This window comes from Rhopilema esculentum, chromosome 18 (genome assembly GCF_057945365.1).
Source record: "Rhopilema esculentum isolate cy_ngs chromosome 18, ASM5794536v1, whole genome shotgun sequence".
In the NCBI taxonomy this organism is placed as follows: Eukaryota; Metazoa; Cnidaria; class Scyphozoa; order Rhizostomeae; family Rhizostomatidae; genus Rhopilema; species Rhopilema esculentum.
The window spans coordinates 541,041-561,694 of record NC_142832.1 but is presented as its reverse complement, the minus strand read 5'-3'; the positions used below and the strand labels follow the sequence as shown (position 1 = coordinate 561,694).

Here is a 20,654-nt window from a genome sequence, read left to right as displayed (position 1 = left end):
TCCAATTTGAAAAGAATTACACATTTAACCATTTCAAGTGATTTATTCAGTTTTAATACTAAGCCAATCATATGAAGGAAATTGGTGGCAATTTTATAGAGCCATCTATTTAAAAAAATTCACCAAATTTGATTTATAATATAAGATGTCCCATATCATAACAAACTCTTCAAGGTATTTTCAACCCCAAAAACAAATTAGGATGGAAATTTCTAGCTGCACTTTGAAAAGTAAGGGAACAACAGTCAAATAGTTATCTAACATCGGTAATTTGTCTTCATACTATATTTTTCAAGTCAAAATAAAATCAGAAGTGTGAAGTAAAGATTTTCGAAAAAGTTTTTTGTTATGTACGATGAATAAGTACATATTTTTTGTTATATAAAGCCGTATTGAAGGAGAAAATCAATATCAGCATTGTTGGGGCAGAGTGTTGCTGTGCTGAATGATAATAGAAAATGATATTTGTTCAAGGTTCTTGTAGAAGGCCGTGTTCCTTTTTGTGGATGATGGCTAGCGATATTGCATTCCGTGCAACAGGGATGTAAACAAGTGGCTAACTTTGGGGGGGTCGTGGAAGGTTGAAAATTCCAACTTTATCTAATGAATTTTTTCTTTCAACCTGTTAATCTTCCAGAATTTTAGGTTCTGTATAATTACCAACATTTTACTTATAATAATTAGTTTTAAGCATCAAAACGCTGAAGAAGATAAAGGAAATCTCTAAATTTTGATTAACGTAACAGGAACATTTAATCTTTTCGTAAGATATAAAGCAACATCATACCATTCTAGATCTTGGATATGTTTGATGATAAAAAGTAGTATTCTTTCAAGACAATTAACAGCAATTCTGTTCATTTTCTGCTTTGCCCATCTTTAAGCTATTTGCTGCAGATCAGTTTTATATAAAATATCTTTTTAACAATATAGAAGCATCAAGGAATTGACTTTTTTATCTTTTGTTCTTGATCGAAGGAAAGTTTTTGCAATTTTGAAAGGGCTCAATGTCCTTTGTTTTTTGGAACTGAAAAGGGTGATCTGAGGGCAAGTGCATATGCCCAGTTCGTAAGATAAAACACTCTTCTTTGATCAAATACTTCTGCTGCAGTTTCTTGGATCAATTTTTTGTGGCTTCTCATTAGTATTATCATAGCAATTTTTGATAAGATTCAAGGAGGTCTACAAAGTGCGGGGGAGCTTAGCATAGACCCGTTAAGAAGCGTTGAGAATTTCTAGCAATGAAAGATTTTAATGTTTTTGATTGAATTGGCTACTCGTTGTTTCTTAAAAAATTCCCACTTTCAATTGTTCTGATCAATACAGGGAATGATTTTTCAAAACTTCAGGCTCAATCAATACTGATGGTAGAATTTGAACTTCCTATTCAGAAATTCACCTTGCCTATTCAAAATAATTTAATTTAACTTAACCCCTCTCAAAAAGGAAACAAACGATGCACTGCAACCTTTGGGGGGTGTCACGCCCCCACGCCTCCTATTATTTACGTGCTTGCCGTGCAAATCACCCTTTCTCTGCATTCGAATAATGCACGTGGAGTTCCGAAACAACTTTCGGTATGAAATCGAACTTTTGCTCTTTACGTAATCAGAGACGTGAAATGCAGAAGGCAATGAACCCTTTTCTGAGCACTAACGTCATTCGAAAAACAATGCATGCAATGCTAGTGGCACGGAAATAGAACAGGCGTAATGGGAAAAGATGGCAACTAACAGCTGGGAAAAGCGTGAAGTTTTACGGAAATTGGACCCCTAAAAAACTTGAAAAAAAGTAAAAAAAACCTCTGTCTGAAGAAGATGTTAAAAACCACCCAGTAGTGTATTTTACTCTGTAACTTTTAACTTTTTGGCAATGATAAACTTGCAAACAAATTTTACGAAGTCCAGGGATCTATGCCCGGGGAGCGACAGGTGGTCGAGATGTCGGCAGGTGCCACTGGTTGTGGAATACAGGAGCTGAGAAACAAGGGGCTTTGTCGAGAAATCGCCCAAATTAACATCCACATTTCAGCAATTTAAAGCTCTAAGTTTATCAGTTGCTTTTGGAGAACTTGTGGATAGATTTAGGAGTCTGTTCATTGGCTTTTTATGTTTATTTTATGTTATTTAGTGCTTGAAAAAGGAAGATTTTTCGAAGTTTTGCTACATTGAGCATAGGATCTTAGCAGGTCGATGACCTTATTCGGATCGGCATGGAAACGGTTTGTCCAATGAGGTAGTTTTCTTAATTAGAACCAGCCAATAAGAGCTCGGCAATTCGAAATCGTTCTTATTCATGTGCTTTTGTGCGATTACTCAAGCGTGACGATCAACGTTCCATCCAGCTGAAAACTTGCTGCACTGCAAACAAATGCAGCACAAAAATTAACCACAAGGATCACAGAAAAAACATTCTTAAAAAACCTACTGCACCGACGAACACCACACCATGTTTAGCCCATACCAAAACAACATTTACGAATTAGATACTTTGACCGCACAGGAAGTTGACTACGAGTTGAATTATAACAATTTTAGCGCGAATTTCAATTATGGAGAAATGCTCACTCAGGATGCAGTGCTCATGGACCAAAACAGAACAGCGATGAAAATGAAATCGGATAACGCAAGTACGAAAGATCTAAATGGATTGCAATGGCTGCAGAATACATCTTTGCCTGTTGATCACACTGGAAGTAGGACTGTGCAGTTGATGGTTGATCCGAACACCAATTTGCCAGTACAGTATACAACCCGGCCTATGCAGATGGCGATGCATCATCCTATATATCCTAGAGCTGATCTTACTTTGCACGATGTGACTGGCCTGACTTCACCTAAATTGCAAATCAAACCTGGAAAAGAGAACGGAAATCCAGAACAGAAAACATACCCTAAGCCAGTTTTTAGTTACTCTTGCCTCATTGCAATGGCCTTAAATAACAGTGATTCTGGAAGTCTACCAGTCAGCGAAATCTACAAGTATATGCAGTGGGTATTTTTTATCAATCTCTTAAATTTGATCTAAATCCACACTTTTGAAATTCCAGCACATGTCGCAATCGAAAAATTTAAAAGATTTTTTGAAAATCAGCCAGCTTCCAACAGTTCAACTCGTGTAAATATGTGCTATGATAACAAATTTTTTAAATATATTAAGAGAGAATTTTGAATGGGATATAAGACTTTGTTTGAGTTACTATGTCATAATTTTTCAAGCAAATTTTAAGAATTTATTTCGCCTTTAAAGAGAGACTAAAAAACCTAGAATTACCAAAAGTCCTAAAACTGGTTATTTATTTAGAAGTTATTCAAATTCTGCCCCAAACATTATTTTAGAGTTTCCCCTCATTTGATAAAATTTTGTTTCTTGCTTGCCATTTTAACAACTGCAATATAGCTAATGATTTTTCATTTTTTAAAAATAATAAATTAATTCCCATTTGATAAGAACTTTTTTATATCAACAGAGGAAAGTTTCCATACTTCAAAACTGCTCCTGATGGTTGGAAGGTATGAAGCATTTAATTTGTTTTTCGCAAAGCAAATAATCTTCAAATGAAAATAGAAAAGCTACTACATTAAGAGTATTGGGGAAAACTTAGTCATTGTGTAAACATTTCAAATATCATCCCAGAAAACAACAATCAGTGAATTCCGAGAACATTTTTCATTGCTTCTAAAGAAAACAGGGAGCTCTAGCCCTACCCTTTTCCTAAATAAGTAAAGGAGACTTGGTTCAAAGGCTTTGGATTATTTCTGACCTTGTCTTGGAATTCACAATGCAAAGGATTTCTGTAATTTTCTTAGTTGCAAGAGTATTCTTGTGGTTTTCCATAAGTTTTCGAGGACAAATGAAGCCAGGCTTGCTATATAGAACAGGAAGGCTCTAAGTTGCAAACAAGTTTCATGCTTTATGCATCAATTGGTTGTTTGATGCATAAAAGAGGGACAATCAGCTAAATGCAAGGTTACTTGTTGAGTTATCATCTTCAAAGCATGATAAAAATGAAAGAAGATGGCCTGTGTAATGGAAACAAACAACCTCTGTTGTCAATAACAGTCTCATGAAAACTAGAAAACTTGGTGGCAGATACAAAAAATACATTTTGAGACATCAAGAGAAGGGACTCAGGAACAAATTTCTCAAAACAGGCTTATCCTAGAACTTGTTTTGGTAAATATATGATATTTTGAAACATTATTTGGTCTGTTTGCTTATAATTTTCTTGAAAAAAATTGAAAATTGGGCATTGATGTTATTTCCCTCCATACTCATCTTTTGCATGTTAAATGAGCACTGTAATGTTCAAGCATTTCTCTGGTGTGCTAAATTATTCATGGAATTATTCATATCAATATATTGACAATTGCATTGAGTCATCCATCATCTAGAAAAATACTTTTATTAAAGCTAAGCATAGCTTCAAAGTATGACAATGATTTTGAGGAATGTGTCACTTTCTTTTATTGGCAAGGATTAGTCATTTTTCACAACAACATAAGTCACCTATGATTCAGCAAGGTTTGAATGGGAAGCATCTTCTAGCAGGTATTAATGCACATAGGGTATTCAGCAAGAAAATAAACAGAAAACCAATGTAACTTAGGCAGAGAGATTTCTTTTTAAATTTTCAGCATAATTTAAGTTTGAAGTACATATTAAGTATCATTTGAAGCTTGATTCATTGATTCATTATTTCAATGCATATTTGATAGCTTAGTTGAAATAAAAGTGTTATGATGCAAGCATTGAAATTTCATAAACTTGCTAGTTTTATATTTGTAGTTGAAGTTCATAAGAATGGTTTTGTTGTCTCAGTTTGGTTAAAATGTCAAGCTTCTCATCTGGGTTGTGAACCTTTTAACTTAAGCAACACATTCATACAATATTTGATATCAGTGTCAGCAAAAAAATTAATTTCAGTATCATCCCAACCTATGTTTTTGTCCAACAAGCAAATACATTTTGCTTTAGAACTGTGTAAAACGATTCTACCAAATATGCAGTTTCTGACAATTGTGTGCGCCAGCTCTCTTTTTGCTGATTCTCAATTCCTAGCGAAGGAATTTTTGACCTCGATAAATATTTAAATATCGTGGTCGTAACCTCAAGAGTCATGTCTTGATTGTAGACCACATTGGGAATCAACCGATGAAGACAATCGTGTTAATTAAGTGACCTTTTTTGGCTCTGTAGGAGTCGCTATGTCGTTTATGATCATTTAATTTCCTGCGCGTGGCTATTGAAACGACATTGCATGATATGCATATGTAATAATTGAATAAAAGTTCACAACTAGTGCACCGTTAACACTGTTCCGTGCAAGTTTGGAACCGTTACAAAACTGTCGCGGTTCGCCCTTTCCTTTTTACACAAGCAGTGTGGAAATGAGAGGATTTTGCTCTGCTATGCTGAACAGTTTTGACCCTGCTAAGAAAGCGAACGAATTGTGCCGCCAGGGCTCCGTTTTTGATCGGGATAATGAAACGGGGTGTGAAGGGCAAGAGAAGCGTATTTCAAATTTCTTCCAACTGCGAGTTTGACGACTCACATATAATAATGTTGTATCTTTGTTGTCTATTATGTCTCAAAAAACAAAGAACGAATTTGAACTGAGACGTTATCTTCGTTTGTTAACTTAATCATGTTCCTATCATGCTGTTGTTACAAAGGGAATACAAATTCGCTATCTTCTTTGCAAGATTCCATAACTCAATATTAGGGGATTTTGCTGTGTATGGTTATCGATATTTTCCTCAAATTGTTCATCCCCAAGATTTAATTTTCACAACAACGCTGCACCATTTTGAAATCATCAGCAATTTTACCTTGGCAGCTATCGCGGCCCTGACCTCATGCTGCCTAGTTGCTATGGTGATAAGTTGTTTTAACAATATCTAGGAAAGTCTCTTGACTTGTTGACTATAAAGATGCGTTATAATGTAAATAGAATGCATAATAATTTCTATCATAAGGGAGATAGACATATATCGTAAAGCGGATTATCATAACTAGCGGTTTTCTTATATAAAGTTTTTGAGATAGTTATTAAACTTTAACGAGTGACATTGTCAAATCACGTGCGTGACGTCTAAATGAATTCGATGCACCTGTTACCACGTGTTCAAGGAATCAACTATTTCCTTTCATCAGGGGGTTTATTGTTGATTTTGCAACCTATTGTTAAGAGACCAGTTGTTTGAACGGCACTACTTTTTATCTCCTGTATATTATTCTTTAGGCCGTCGATATTTAAACCATGCTGATATGATTAGAATCCGTCGGTACGGACAGCATGACTGAAGCCTGGGTCTAGTTTTCCACGTCATCTCGTCCGACAGAGAACAATTACTGTATTCTATCTACTAACTCCGCCTGTCTGGCAAACGACATATTTTACAGTCTGTAACTAGTCCGTCGTTGTTCACATACATCATCTATATATGGTCTGAGACGAAGCAAAAGGGATTCTTTTCCCAGGCTCCCATTTTAGAATACTTGTATTCTTATTGTTGTAGAGATGATGTCTTTCTGCATTAAGATCTTAATCAAGGGATCTTCCCGGGCTAGTTCGCAGGCATTACTCTCAAAATTTCTTAGAAATAGCAATAGAGATTTCTTAGGTCAAGTTTGCTCTGGTGTGACAGTTTATTTATGTCTATGCATTTATCTGAATGATGTATCGTTAATGTTGGCTTATGCATTTCAGACTCTTTAACAGGTACGTTTTAAAGATTTCTTCAAAATACAAATAGTTAGCTTTTTTAATTGTCTTTCCTAGAATTCTGTTAGACATAATCTATCACTGAATAAGGCATTTTGCAAGCTAGAAAGACCAGACGGAACTTCGCAGAGGAAAGGGTGTTTATGGTCGCTGCGACCGGAGAAGCAAGAAGCTTTGGAAAGAGAGATCCGGAAATGGAAAAAGAAGCACCCGGAGGCGATCAAAGCTGCAATGGCCCATCCAGGTAAATACTGTTAAAAAAGCATCTTTGCATTTTTTATTTGACTCATAACAATTAGGCACAATAACAGTAAAAGACAACAGAAAAAACACTACTTCCTGCACTGCTATCCTTATACTCATTTTAGCAGAACTACAGTTCATAAATCAGCAAACCAAAGAAATTATTTTGAAACTGTTTTATGCTTTTATTTTTCGCAGTTTTGGTTTGCAGTTATCTGCAGTTAACAGTTTTGGTATCTGTTATTTGATTATGTTTTCATGCCAATGTTCTGTGCCTAGTGTCAAGACCATATGGCCGCAATGTATTGCAAGGTTTCTTAGCGCTCGAAAGAGAACAACTAACTTTTGGGCAAAAATCATTTCCCAAAATGAATGATGTTTTACGGTGAATTGGTTTATTACTGGCCTATTCGAGACTATTTCTTCATTTGTATCTCACTGTAGGTCTTGAGCGATTAAAACACCGTTTTCAAATTCTACTGTCAACAACGAAATTTAACGTAGTTTTATTCTGTTTTTCACAGAGGATCTAAGCATCTCTAGTGATTCAATGGACGACTCCATGGACACAACCAACAACACGCCAGAGCACACTGTACCCGAGGTGACAAATATCCAATTAGAGCCACAGCTTAGCTCAGAGCCACAAATCCAATCCCAGCAGTCAAGTAGCAACGAAGACGCTGATTTAGCAGCTGCTGATGCTGCGAAGGAGCTGTTCGGAAGCGATTTATTCCATGACGTGCACGCCGAAGAATTCTGGAACGACCTTCTGTCTACCAACACGAGTGAGCACAATCTAAATTTTTTTGATAACGTCCATGATTCAAGGCCTGATGTCTCAACTGTGGAGCTGGACAGTTCTTTGAAGTTAGAGTCAACCACACAAGGGTATTACTTCCAACCAAGCGCGCAGGCAGCGCAAAGCACGATAGCTGGCTTGTAGGTTGGCCTCCTTGTACTGCGCTTTGGCAATGAGCTGTGGCATTGCACTTTGGCATTGCGCTTAGGCATGCAGCTTTGTTGAAGGACGCGATGAGCTTTGCGTGCGCTTTATGCTTGGATTTGTGACTAAAGCCCGGCTGCTTTTAAATTTTTATCTAGGAGGGGAAGCGATGTTTTTATGAAAACAGGATTTTTTAGGAAAGCGAGTTTTTAACCACTAGGCATTTATGAATAAAATGTGACGTCTTGTAATTGAAGGCATTTTTAAAGCCATGACTCGCTCGCGACTCCTGAGTAATATAACTATCGGGGAGAACGTCACGATCTACAGTTATCGGTGCAATAGGTCATTTGTCCACGGGACCAAACATTTTAGTGCCTGTTTTGAAATATATTCTCTGTGTATCCAGTTTAAAATTTTGCAAGAAAAATGCTGAACATAACCTAAACCGTTTGTATCAGTTTGGAACTAGGACGTAAACTGAGGTTCCTCTTTCCCTTCCCCCCAATCTCTCCTCTGATCCAGTGAGCCTGGGACATTAAGATGAGGCGATATAGCTGTCCCCGTCATTCGAAAACAAGCTTACGTCACTATCGATTTCAAATTCAGAAATAAATGATAATATATTCGACTATCATTGTTACAATTTTTGATAGATTTAACAATATTTTATAGTTGTAAAAATTTTGTCCAGGATCTTATATTAACTTTGTAGATATGACAGTACTTTGCTGTGTATATTTCGTCTGTAAGATATTCGTCGACAGCTATGTGTATAGGTATTTTGTTAGAAGCTTAACGCACTCCATAGTGAAATTTTCTTTAAGTAGCATTAGTCGTCTAAACTATTTACTGAAAATGATTCAGGAAATGCAATTTTACAAATCTTGCAAAAAGATTGATTCATTTTCAGGTAAATAGCTATGTAAAACGACAAGATATCGTTTGAAATGAAAAATGCAATGTCGAATACAATCGATCTTTAATCACAAAAGCATTTCTTATTTCCTTCAGCAATAAAATTGCAACAAGTTGCCAAAATTGCGATGTTTCTTCCGAACTTGAGTTTAAATTTCAGTCAAAATGTTACTTTTTTCCTTGCGCAAGGTTTAATTTTTGTAAAACTGTCGCATCTGATTGTCGATTGTTTTACTTGGAAGAAGCTTTGTTTCATGTTTGCACGGTTTTTGCTGCTGTTTCTGTAATCATTACGAAAATTCTACAATCCTTTTTAACTCGTTCGAGTCCCATTAAATTCTATTTTTGTGTAAACAAACCAACAATACATCAATGAAATATTATACTATAGAGGAATAATTCTTTTATCAAATTGATTTGACATTGTAAACTGATAGAATATAAATGTACATATTTTCTTTGTTTTTAATTATAACAGAAAGGGTGTTTTTGGAAATCCTGCAGGTTGTTCCAAAACAGAAAAAGTTGTTCCAAGACACCCTTTGTTTTATTGTATGTAGTGTATAACTCTGCACATTTTTAGAACATGTTTTCCTATTTATGAAGAGATATGTCGCTGGCTTTGCTAAATGATGGTTGCTTGAACACATGCCTGTACCCACACATGAGCGATATATAAAACAAACACTGCACCTATTTATTAAAACCTGTGCAGTTTAAAATTTGGTTGAAGATTATTTCCAAGCTTGAAAACGTACTCAGCTTTGGAAAAGCTAATAATAGGGCATTTTATCAGTTCTCTACATTTCAATTTAATTTCTGAATCGTCTTGGCAAATAACATACATATTTGTTATGTATCTGAACGTTTTTGAAAAACTTGGCTAGATTTTCTTATAAAAAGCGATACGATTTCCCTCTAAATTGCTGATATCCTACAACCAATTTATTTCAGTCTCACCAAAAAAGAATAATTGACATTTTGAGTTCTGAGATCATTTTCAAATGACTGTAGCATGTTACAGTTTCATTAAGAATGATACACCAAGCGAACTATTTGGCAAAGACAGCGATAATACTTTTCATTGTGCATTTCATAATTGTATATATGTAAGTTCTATTGTTATAACTTCTTAGAATATCATAATAATTCTGAAAAATTAGTAAGGGTTTGCTTTTAGAGATGATTTTTGAATTCTCAAGTTGTTGCTTTTTTGAATTTTATCTTCTCTAGCTCTCCAAAAGTATGTCCGATGTCCATGGAAAGACTTAAGTACTTCGCCTTTTAAAGGCGTCTATCTGATAAGTGATGGCTCTTCAAATTTAATACAAATCTCTTAAACCTCTGTCAAATTTAATCAAGGATTCAGTTATGATTCTGAAATGTTGCACAATACTAACTCAAGTTAATCCATAAATTCATTTTCATCTCTCATCGACCGCATCCCAGCAATACTTGTAAGAAAAAGAGGAAAGATGCTTTAATGCTAACTCGTTGTAAATCATTAAATTAACTTACAAACAGGATACCATCATAGCTTCTCAGCAGTGACATTCAATTTTCTTTGTAGTGTTTAACATGGCTGAATTTACTTCGAATTTGTCTTCATTATTCCAAACACGAGTGGTCTGCTTACGTGATAATTTTATTTCAAAATTTTCGCGCTTAAATATGACCTCGATCTAAACAAACCTCGCTTTGATCTTGAGGACAAGAGATCATTGCTAGAGTTTAACAGACAGAGTTTGACTGGGTGATTGACAATTTTGGTAAAAAAGAGCAACTATTTTAATTGAAAACTATTAAAACTCCAAGATGTTTAGTGTGATCATTGAAAAAATTCATCTTTTCGCTCTGGTAGATGGTGGTTAAGATGACGCTAACACCGCAATTCGACGAGAATGAACAACAATAAACACATAAATCAGTTCACACACTCTAGAGCTAGTTTCAACACAGTAAAAATGGTACAATCTTTCTGATCACATGTAAGAGAAATTTTGCACCTTAGAACTGTCTTGAGTAATCAAAGATACCGTAACTTTATTATATGACATCATTATTGTATTCACATTGATGGATAATATTCTAACTTGAAAAAAGAGCAGAGATCCCAAGATACTCAAATGTGATATTTAAACTCTAAAACTAACTATAGAAATCAGAAACTGGCATTATCTACAGTCTGTTAGCAAGCTGTTCTTTAAGAGTTGTGAAACGACAAACACGTTGATGCTGTTGCCAAGGAGCTTGAACTTCTGTTTTGTTGTTGTTGCTGCTGGGAAACCTAGTGAGTAAAGGGACAGGATAAGAGCACGAGCTACCATAGAATCGCAAATGAAAAAGTTGGTTAATGATGTTAAAAAGGTAGAAAGACTTTCACGATTTATAAAGTGAATAGCAATTTAAATGAATGCACCATTGTACTTTTTATTTCGTTCAAATAACACACATAACTATCATTATACTATTTAACACTTACAACCAAGAGGAATTGTGACAATTTGATGGGATGCTTTGAAAGAATTAGTCCCATGAATTGATATACAAATTAATTGTAGACTTTTAGCAAACGCTAACTTTGCTGTTTGAGGTATCACTGCTACTAATAAAAATATCTTGCAATATAACAGTGATGGCTTCGTCTGTTAGTTCGTACGATATCATTCAATTTAAATCACATGAAAAGTGACAAAGTGACGATGACAATAAGAAAATGCCTATCAAGGCTTAATCTTACGAACCTGGTCTGACCATGGTTTTAAAATAGCATCTTTATGAAAAATTAAAAAATATTCAATCGAGCAATAACCAAGACTGTAATACTCACTGAAATATCTAGGAAAGCACATCAAATTGGCCACTTCTTGTGGAGAGAAATATCTAAGTTTTAAATTTAATAATTGTTCACTTCTTAAACGTTCATCTACTGTGTCTTTCAAACTTTCGAATGTCTCTTGAATCTAAGAAAGAAAATATAAACTCCTTAGCTTTGAAGTCATTCAAATACAAAATTGTGAGTTTAGATGTACAATGATGTCATGGTGTAGTTTGCATTTATTGGCTTGATGACTTTAGGTAAAACCCGTGACTACCTGATTCAACCCTCGAGCCTATGACTCTGAAGTGCCTCAACATCTCCATTGATGTTGTCAAAACGATTTTTCTCATTAGAATCTCTAAGGAAAAACCAAGGGCCTAGGTCAAGCTTAATCAAATCACGGCTATGAAATTGGCAGAACTACCTCACTTTCACTTTTCATCGTTGTTATAACTGACCCAGTTCCTTTGACGTACGTCCCATAGCTGGAAAGAAAACATCTTTTTCAGTTCCTTAAGATGCAGGGTCTAGATAAAAATACGGCGAAACCTCAATAATGGACGCAACCATTAATATTTATATAAGAGGAAAATGTGTAAAAGAATTCAGGAGCATAATAGAGAGGATGGATGATAAAAATGAAGAGAGACCAGAAGGAAAGAATGAGATATATGTAGAAAGGAAGAGAAAGAAATAGAAAACGAAAGAAAAGAGAGCTAAAAATATTAAAACAATTAAGAAGCAAGAAGTAAGAAGCAAAAAAAAGTTCAATAATAAAGAAAGTAAGTGAGTGAAAAACAGAACCAGACAAAATATTTGATATACTTCACTAAGAGATGAGACATTTGATATGGGTTAGAATTTGACGAGAAAAACGTAACGGCTCAGACTGTATTTGCTGATCATGGGGACATAAATGGTCACCTCATACTTAAACTAATTAAAAGCAAGGAATACAGTTCATCATGGCCGACCATCAACTCGCAATTACCAGACGCAAGACACATAACTCACCACATTACTACACTCGTGCACACAAAAAAGAGAAAAATGATATAAAGAAAATAAGGACGAGCTGTAAGAAAGAATAGCACAATAAATAATCAAACAAATCAACAGCAAAAAGTCAGCAGTATACAATTAAGTTAAAGTGATGACATGGACATAACTCCCTTGGCTCTTTGTCTATCATTTTCTCGGGCCTGGTAATCATTTCTCGGAAACCAAGATCATATAAGGAAAATCGCTGATCATCAGACGAGCCAAGGAGATTGATAACAAAAAAAAACAAAGTAAGTATGAGGTAAATTAAAGAAACATAAAAGAAAAGAGATAAAAAAATATAGAAGATAGTCAAACACACACTACATATAACGAAAGACACAATATTCAATTGACAAGGCAATAGCGAGCTAGACAGTTACTGACCTCAGAGCTTGGCGAAGATAGTCAGCAACTAGTGCTAAGTTACACTTCCCCATAAAACTCATCATTGGCCGTCATATCAAACAAGTTTCCCTAATTCTTGTTGGTCCCGAGTGGCTGGTGTGTCTCATAAAGATTCCTACAAACTTCTCAAAGTGGCTTTGATTACATATCAAGGTATGGTTCACTAGAAAGCTGAAACCTTTTATAAGGACAATACGCAGTTATCAAAATGACTCGGACTTCACCATTTAGATGCACATGCAGCATGGCCTTAAGAGGTTTCCAAATTTTAGAAAAAGTGGAGCATTTAACATTATATTAAGTTTTGGAGAAACTTTTTGTGAAAAATCTCGTGAAAGATAACTGTGCTACCTCTATGAAAACACATATTTCAGACGATGATAAAGAAATGCGAAAAGGATGAGATCAAGAAAGATTAAAACAAGAAGAAGAGATGTCAAGAATTTTACTCACGCTTTTGTAAAGCAGCATGATCTTTTGGACAAAGTGGTGACAATATCTGAAAAGACAAAAAAAGATGGCTTTGACAATAGTGGCTACATGACGATATCGATATTGTAGAATACCATATATACCCAGAGAAATAAAAAAACTTCACCACAGGCAAAGCCAGCCATCGTTATGGTCATTTAAGTGCCAAAAAAATCAATACCTCGAACATAATTGCCTTGAGAAACATAAAACTTTAAATATAACATCCTTAGAGATCTTTAATGGGACAACATTCATTATACAAGTCACTGGTAATGCAGATCAAAATACCAATTTCAACAAAATTTTAAACACCTTTTATAAATCTGTAAAAATTAATTTTTAGTGCTTGTTTTTTATAAACATTCTGCTAGATCAAAGAAGTGACAGTAGGAAAACGAAGCTGACAGAACATGTTGATAGTGCTCACCTAGATCTTTAAGATAGAACATGTTGATAATGCATACCTAGAACTGTACCAAGTCGCCCTAAGATGTCACCAGAAAGATAAAACTCCTCGTCATCCGCAGTTGCTTCCAAGTATTCTGACAATGGACAAGGGTCGATTAGGCCATTTACTTTGAGACAAGGCCTCCCGCACCTGCAACATGAATACGGTATCGAATCTCTTGCAACAATAACATCATCACAATGATCAGCTGATTGCTTCTCGGGTGAAACATATGGTATGTGATCAATTGGCTGAAAGATAAAAATTTAAGCTGATCAATAAAGGTAAAATGGAGGCAGAGCCTTGAAAAGAAAGCAATCATACAGCCTAAACCAAGAGGAGAATGCTTGAAAAGAAATAAAACAGGGATTCAAGGCTCGAATTCTGTCTCAGTTTCAGGAATGTTATCCAAGGGAAGAATGTTGCCTCAGCAGTCTTATTAACAGGAAATATGGCTTTGAAAAAAGCAAACATTTTACAGCATACTTTCAAAGCTTTTACGTTTGACACTCCTCAGAGTATAAAACGTCAGAATAAGGTTCCAAAAGAACAAGATGGAAAACATATACCTAGAACAACAAACAAACATAATGCCAAAAAGCCAATCCTATCTTTAAAAAAGGAACATGCCCTAGAAAATAAATTATTTTCATCTTTGTTAAAGAAGTAGATTACCTCTGAACTAGTTGGAAATTGAAAATTTAATGGTTTCAGTTTAGCAAGCAAGTAATATCGCAGTCTTGAATTGGGAACACCAAACTGAAATGAACAACAACGGCAACAAAAATTATCATAATCAACAACAATATTATTAAAAATCAAGGAATATGCTTAATTGGAGTTGCTTATACAGATAAATAAGGAAGGAGTAGATACATTGATCGAAGATATATGACATATCATGTTTATTGGATCAAAGTTAATACCCATTGCCAAGCAGATAGCTCAAATACTAGGCCAATACAAAAACTGATGTAAATGGACATAAAAAGAAAATAAAAAAATGATGATACAGCCATAAAAATAGAAATTAACGCGGAAACATAGATAAAAACAGCATGTGATAACATCTGTCATCCTTTTAACCTAGGGTGAGCCTAAAACCTCAAATTTAATTTATCCTAAAAATTTAGCCTAAATTTAGAAACATTTAGCCTAAAAAGTTGCAAAATTGAGTTAGTCGGTAACTTCGTAAGACCAACGTTCTAAACCATCAAGATTTGATATTGTTAATATTGAGACCTTATGAGCAAGGCAATTTTCAAACAACATCACGCGAATCTCTAGTACCAGTACATAATTCCTGATTGGTCAAATCCTTTCACAATTCATAAAAGGCATTTTAGCATTCAAAATTCTGTTTGATGTGCAGTTGCAGCTTTGTTTACACATAAAAGATATCTAGCGCATTTCCCCGTTGAACAATAAGAAAAAATTGTAGAGTAAAATGCAACATAGCAATTTAATAAATTATGATATGAAAATTTTACCTGCAAGGGCGAGATTAGCAATTCCTGAAAAAGGGATACAAAAAATCAATTAACACATCTGGCCATTTTAAAGCTTTGTCTAAAAACCCTAAGACATTTGCTTCTCTTTAAAAAGCTTTCTTTGTATCAATACCTAATATCAACAAAAACCTACGTTAATAGGTACAATAAAAGTCCATATCGTAAAAGGATTTCAAGATGGTTTCAGGTGCATTATGTAGAGTACATTCCAGTTAAACTTTGGCTATTACTTGACATGTAAATATCGTAAAAAATATCATGGATTTTATAAAAATCTATACTATTAAAATAGTATACAGAAGAAGCTTAAAGAAAGAGAGGATTTAGAAGTAGCAAACTCATAGCGTTTGAATCCCATGACAAACCTGATAATTATAGCCAACCGAATTAAGAACGCTAAGGAGTTGTTCCCTAAGAAAGAAATAGAGAAAATGTCGACTTGGTGGATCCATGTGAAAAGCCTCAAGTTACAGAAAGTAACACTTAACAAGACATAACTAAAGAATAGTTTATATTGTAAAAAAAATGAGTCCTTGATTAACTATGAAAAACATAAGGTATTCAAATAATTTTATTCTCCACAGTAACAGAAAATATCATCTGTAGGAGTGTTGCTATTTGAGACCTTGATAGTCTGTTTTTGATCCCCCTCCTGTGAATGGATTAGATAACTTCAACAATAAAATATAATAAATGTTACATTATATGTAATAACGAGTAATGTGAAGCAACCTAGTGTTGGGTTACAGAAGTATAATGGTGGATCTTCATTATAGCCAAATCTAGTTATAGAGACCCATTAAGAGTTACTGTATTTTAGAAAATGAGCCACAAAAGTCTTGAGTATGTCTTCTCAGCAACTTAGAACATTCAGTTTCAAAATGTTTTTCAAAGCTCATTAACAGTTATATTTTTCGTTAAAAATCATCATATCCAAAAAACTTTCCTATTGAAAAATTTGAAAGCATGATGTGCTTCTGCCTTTCAGTGCTGTTTTCAAAATTTATAACACAGATGATATAATAAAAAAGTTCAAACCTTGTTTCAGAAGTTTCAAATCCTTTGACATTTTCCAACAATATGTACTTTGGTGGGTTTGCCATACTGCAGAGGGAAACATGGGGGAAAATATTGAGACTTCAGACAACAATATTAACGACAAAGGCTTATTGGCATGCTGTATATATTGATAGACAATTATTCTGGTGTTAATTAATACATTGTTCTAGCAAAAAATTGTTGTAGGCTTTATCAATGAAATATTTGACTCAGTGGCCAATATCAATGAGAAGCTGGGTGCCAAAACTTTTTGTCAAACAATCAAATAACACATTGAGTTAAATAAATGTTGTTAAAAAGCCTTCATTTACACATTAGCTAGTTTGCATCCATCGAAAAAAGAAATGGTTTTAGATTATTTTATGACACAGAAACTACAAGAAAAGAAGATCATTGAAACCAAAATACTACTATCAAAAACTGTGAATAAGGAACAATATGAACTCTTTTATCAATCTTAGATTTTACCTTTTTATGATCCGAAGAATGTTGAGAAAACTTTTTGTTCTCGGATCTTCAGATGCCTTCTGATTTCCAATTCTAATGCAAAAAAGGTCAACTTCAATTGATAAGCAATGGGTGAAAATAAAAAGTAGTTTATAAGTAAGAAAACAACATCGAAAGTCATTGCAGTTAGAAATTAGTAATTACAATTGATTGAAATGCCTGCAAATACTCTTTTATTGAACCAGAGCTTGAAATAGCAGCAATTATTTATTTTTAGCTTAAAGTCAAGATCGGTTAAGACACTGTGAATCAAAAATGAACAAGTTACACTTTTGCTAGTTTGAGAATTAGAATTTTGAAAGATGGTTACCTATTTTACCTAGTAAATGGTTGACAAGGAGGAGACATCAGAATTATATCAGTATTCAAAATCTCCATTTCTTTCACAGTTAAACCCTGAAAAGTAAAATATTTTAGTTGAAGCTAATTTAACAGATTAATATATTTATTTAAGTTAGCAACCTAAAGAAATGTTTTGTTTTCAGATGCTGAAATAAAATAAAATAAAATAAAACGGACTAACATCAAGATTTATGACAAAATGTGTTCTCTAAAAGCTTTCAACAAACATTAAGTTATAAGCTAAATTGAACAAATGTAGCCACGATTATGTAGCAACTGGGCAACAAAATTGATTCTTTTGCAGCATACTAACAGTAAGAGTAATATAAAAGCACAAAGCAAATTGATGTTAGAATTAGTGCATTTAATATACTTTTTTAGAATAGAATGAGTCTATCTGAATTAAGCAAAGAACACTTGTTATAAACAGATCAATCTCAATCTTAATGCTGCACCTCTTAAATCCTACTGCAAAAGCTTCTAGCAACTAGCTATTGCAGCACCAGCTATTATTGGAATAGGAAGGTAATGGGTGTAACCATGGGACCAAACCAATTAGCCCCATTTTATTGCTATATACTAAGATTGAAAAACATTACCTACCAGGGTAGAGCTACCCAGTGAATATTTGAGTAGTTAGAAAAAATGGACATTGTTTTTATACAAATATGAGGGGGTAATCATCCCATAACCTTCCTTGGTGCCACCATTAGCTAGTTAGGGCCTGTTTACATGGAGGCAAGTTTTCCAGCTAGCCAGGATTCCCAGCATGTATAGGAAATCAACAGTTTCTCACTTCACTGTTTACATGGACAGCTGGGATCCTGGCAGACAGAAGTGGGATCTTGCTTAGCAGAGTTTCCTAGCCAACTTATGAAAACTCAAATTGCTGAGTTTTCTGTCTGATCGGGAAAAATTGGTCTGACATATTTGTGACATATTAAGGATCCTGACATATAACCATGTGCAATGTTAGTTTCTCAATGATCTGGTGTTTTTTGTATATTCAATTTTCTGATGATCCTGTTTCTTTTCAGCAAAAGGCTTTTTAAGAAAATATCATTCCTTGCTTTTCAATAAGCCAAAACAGAAGCACAAATTCTTTGCAGATGAAATGACATCAGGCTGATGTGAAACTTTTGTTTCCAACCTTTGATAGCACAAAATGCATACTTCTTTATACCTTTTGCAGAAATTTCATATGCGCCTGATTACGCTTCCCGGCTACATATAAACACTAAATTGAACCTGGATGGGCTAATCAACAGGATGCAAACTGCATATATAGAAAAACATCAAAAATCTAAACCTGTCTTACCTCAATATTCTTTTGCATTAAATTTTCACCTGGAAAATTGTGCTTGTATACCTTGTTAGCTACATCATTTAACTCCATAGCAGCTACTAAGCAATAGGGTACATCAGCTCCTGAAAATCAATTATCATATTTTATTGGAGCAATATGCAAAAATGTTTAGGTATAGGTCATAATTTCAGTATTCATCCAGCCTCCAAAAATTCTCACTCTTACGTGTGCTTTCCCCTCAACCATAATACTGTATTATGAATTATCAGGATTGGGCCTAGCAAAGCATTTTGCTGGAGGGCTGATTTAAAAGCTTGAGGTCACTATCGTTACTTCATCAGATGATCAGCCATAATTAGTGATGTTTCATCTTTCCCTTTTGTTTAGTAGTTGTTCGAAGACGAAGCGCAAATAAAAATGGCCTAAAAGTGACCGTGATTGCCTGATTCATCATCAATTCCACATTGGTTGTATCATAGCCAAAGATACTTACCTTTTATTGCAAATTGCATTCCTCCAATGCCACTATACAACTCTAACAATCTAAGTGGGACTTTTTCCGTCATTTTCTATGTTTAATGGTCGTGTATATTCTCAAATAACATAATCATAGTATCAAAGTCAATGCATGAGCAAAGCGGCGAAGGTGGTAGCGGTGAATTAAGGCGAAATCAATAAATCAATCACGTGGGTTGTTTTTTTTCAAATTTGCGCGGGTTTTCTTGTCCCAGAAGATTTTTCAAGAGACATTATGTTGAATCCCAGAACGCCATGTGCTATTGTTTTCTTGTCTCAATGCACAAGTTTTCGTGAAATTTGGGCATATAAATACTTTGGTGCTACATGTGCTCGCCCTTTGCCCTTCAAGCTCGCCATTCGAAAGTGGTTCCGTACTGTAGTGTCACTGAAGTGAGTTTTAGGCCCATTGTGGGGGTGAGTTTCAAACGAAAATGTTAACGATTCACCAAATTTTTTGATGTGAAAAATAGCTTCATTTTATTATTAATACTTGAATACTATGTTTTATTTATTCTCTTTGGCCACAGCAAGAACTGAATGTTTCTCACCGCTTCACCAGTTGAAATTTATTCTCGTCTTAAACTAGGCCTAAATAAAGAGAAGATGATATTTGGAGTAAAGGAATTTCTTCATAGATGGATTGTTTGAGCACCTTCTGGTGTGTTTCAATAGTATTCAGCTGCGAAAACAAGTTCCTAAAAAAGCGTAGAATCCTCTCGAGGTGATTTTTGTGCCTCTCAGTATGCAAAGTTCTTTCTTAAACAATGGTGCATAATTCACATAGAAAAGACCTGGTGACATGCAACCTGTTTAATAAAAGAATTTCAATTTCTTTCTTTTAGAGCCTTTTGACAGGAGTGCCAGATATCTTGAATTCTGTAAAAATTGTCATGATACAGCCATTTCAAAAGAAAACGCGCAGTTTGCTGTGAATTACCACCCAGAAATCGGTGAGAACGACTAGTAAATTTGCTTAATATTTATGTCTATCAAAATTGTTCAGCTGCTTTTAATTAATTTCATATTTTACTTCTTATGGAGCATTAGCAACTTCATCATTACTATCATCGTGAAGATTTTATTTATTGATTCAATGGTTGCTACAATTGTCTATTCACACACTGGTTGTTAGAAGTAATGTTTAAAGAATTGGATATGAAAAATTATCAGCATGCTTTGCAACAAGTATTAAGTAACACATGAAAATTGATATGGTTACTGGTATTGTAAGATAGATAAGTTAATTTTTCTAATTCTTTATTTCTAGCAAACTGCTGCTTGAGTTTATGGGATAGCAAGCCATCAATTTGTATATTCAACATAGATATGTCAATATCAAGGTAAGCTTTTTTATAACATTCTATGATATGTATGTATTTATAAG

The 20,654-nt window shown here is 34.5% G+C and overlaps 2 protein-coding genes and 1 long non-coding RNA gene across 3 annotated transcripts; 2 read left to right on the top strand and 1 right to left on the bottom strand.

Annotated features, from left to right (window-relative positions):
- Window positions 1-2,056: 2,056 nt before the first annotated feature.
- LOC135696813 (uncharacterized) lies at window positions 2,057-10,035 on the top strand. The gene is made up of 4 exons (XM_065216334.2): window positions 2,057-2,990; window positions 3,470-3,512; window positions 6,785-6,971; window positions 7,495-10,035. Exons 1-4 carry the CDS (start codon window positions 2,449-2,451, stop codon window positions 7,914-7,916), a joined length of 1,194 nt encoding a protein of 397 aa, XP_065072406.1. The 5' UTR covers window positions 2,057-2,448; the 3' UTR covers window positions 7,917-10,035.
- On the bottom strand, window positions 9,079-19,403 carry LOC135696814 (tRNA (cytosine(38)-C(5))-methyltransferase). The gene is made up of 13 exons (XM_065216336.2): window positions 19,245-19,403; window positions 18,764-18,873; window positions 17,423-17,499; window positions 17,065-17,136; window positions 16,576-16,641; window positions 15,903-15,948; window positions 15,517-15,540; window positions 14,702-14,785; window positions 14,043-14,277; window positions 13,558-13,603; window positions 12,080-12,140; window positions 11,665-11,797; window positions 9,079-11,121 (listed from the first exon to the last, which is right to left on the bottom strand). Exons 1-13 carry the CDS (start codon window positions 19,315-19,317, stop codon window positions 11,009-11,011), a joined length of 1,140 nt encoding a protein of 379 aa, XP_065072408.2. The 5' UTR covers window positions 19,318-19,403; the 3' UTR covers window positions 9,079-11,008.
- LOC148958044 (uncharacterized) lies at window positions 19,275-20,654 on the top strand. The gene is made up of 3 exons (XR_016144868.1): window positions 19,275-19,684; window positions 20,113-20,220; window positions 20,538-20,654. It is a non-coding gene; the product is annotated as an uncharacterized LOC148958044 (long non-coding RNA).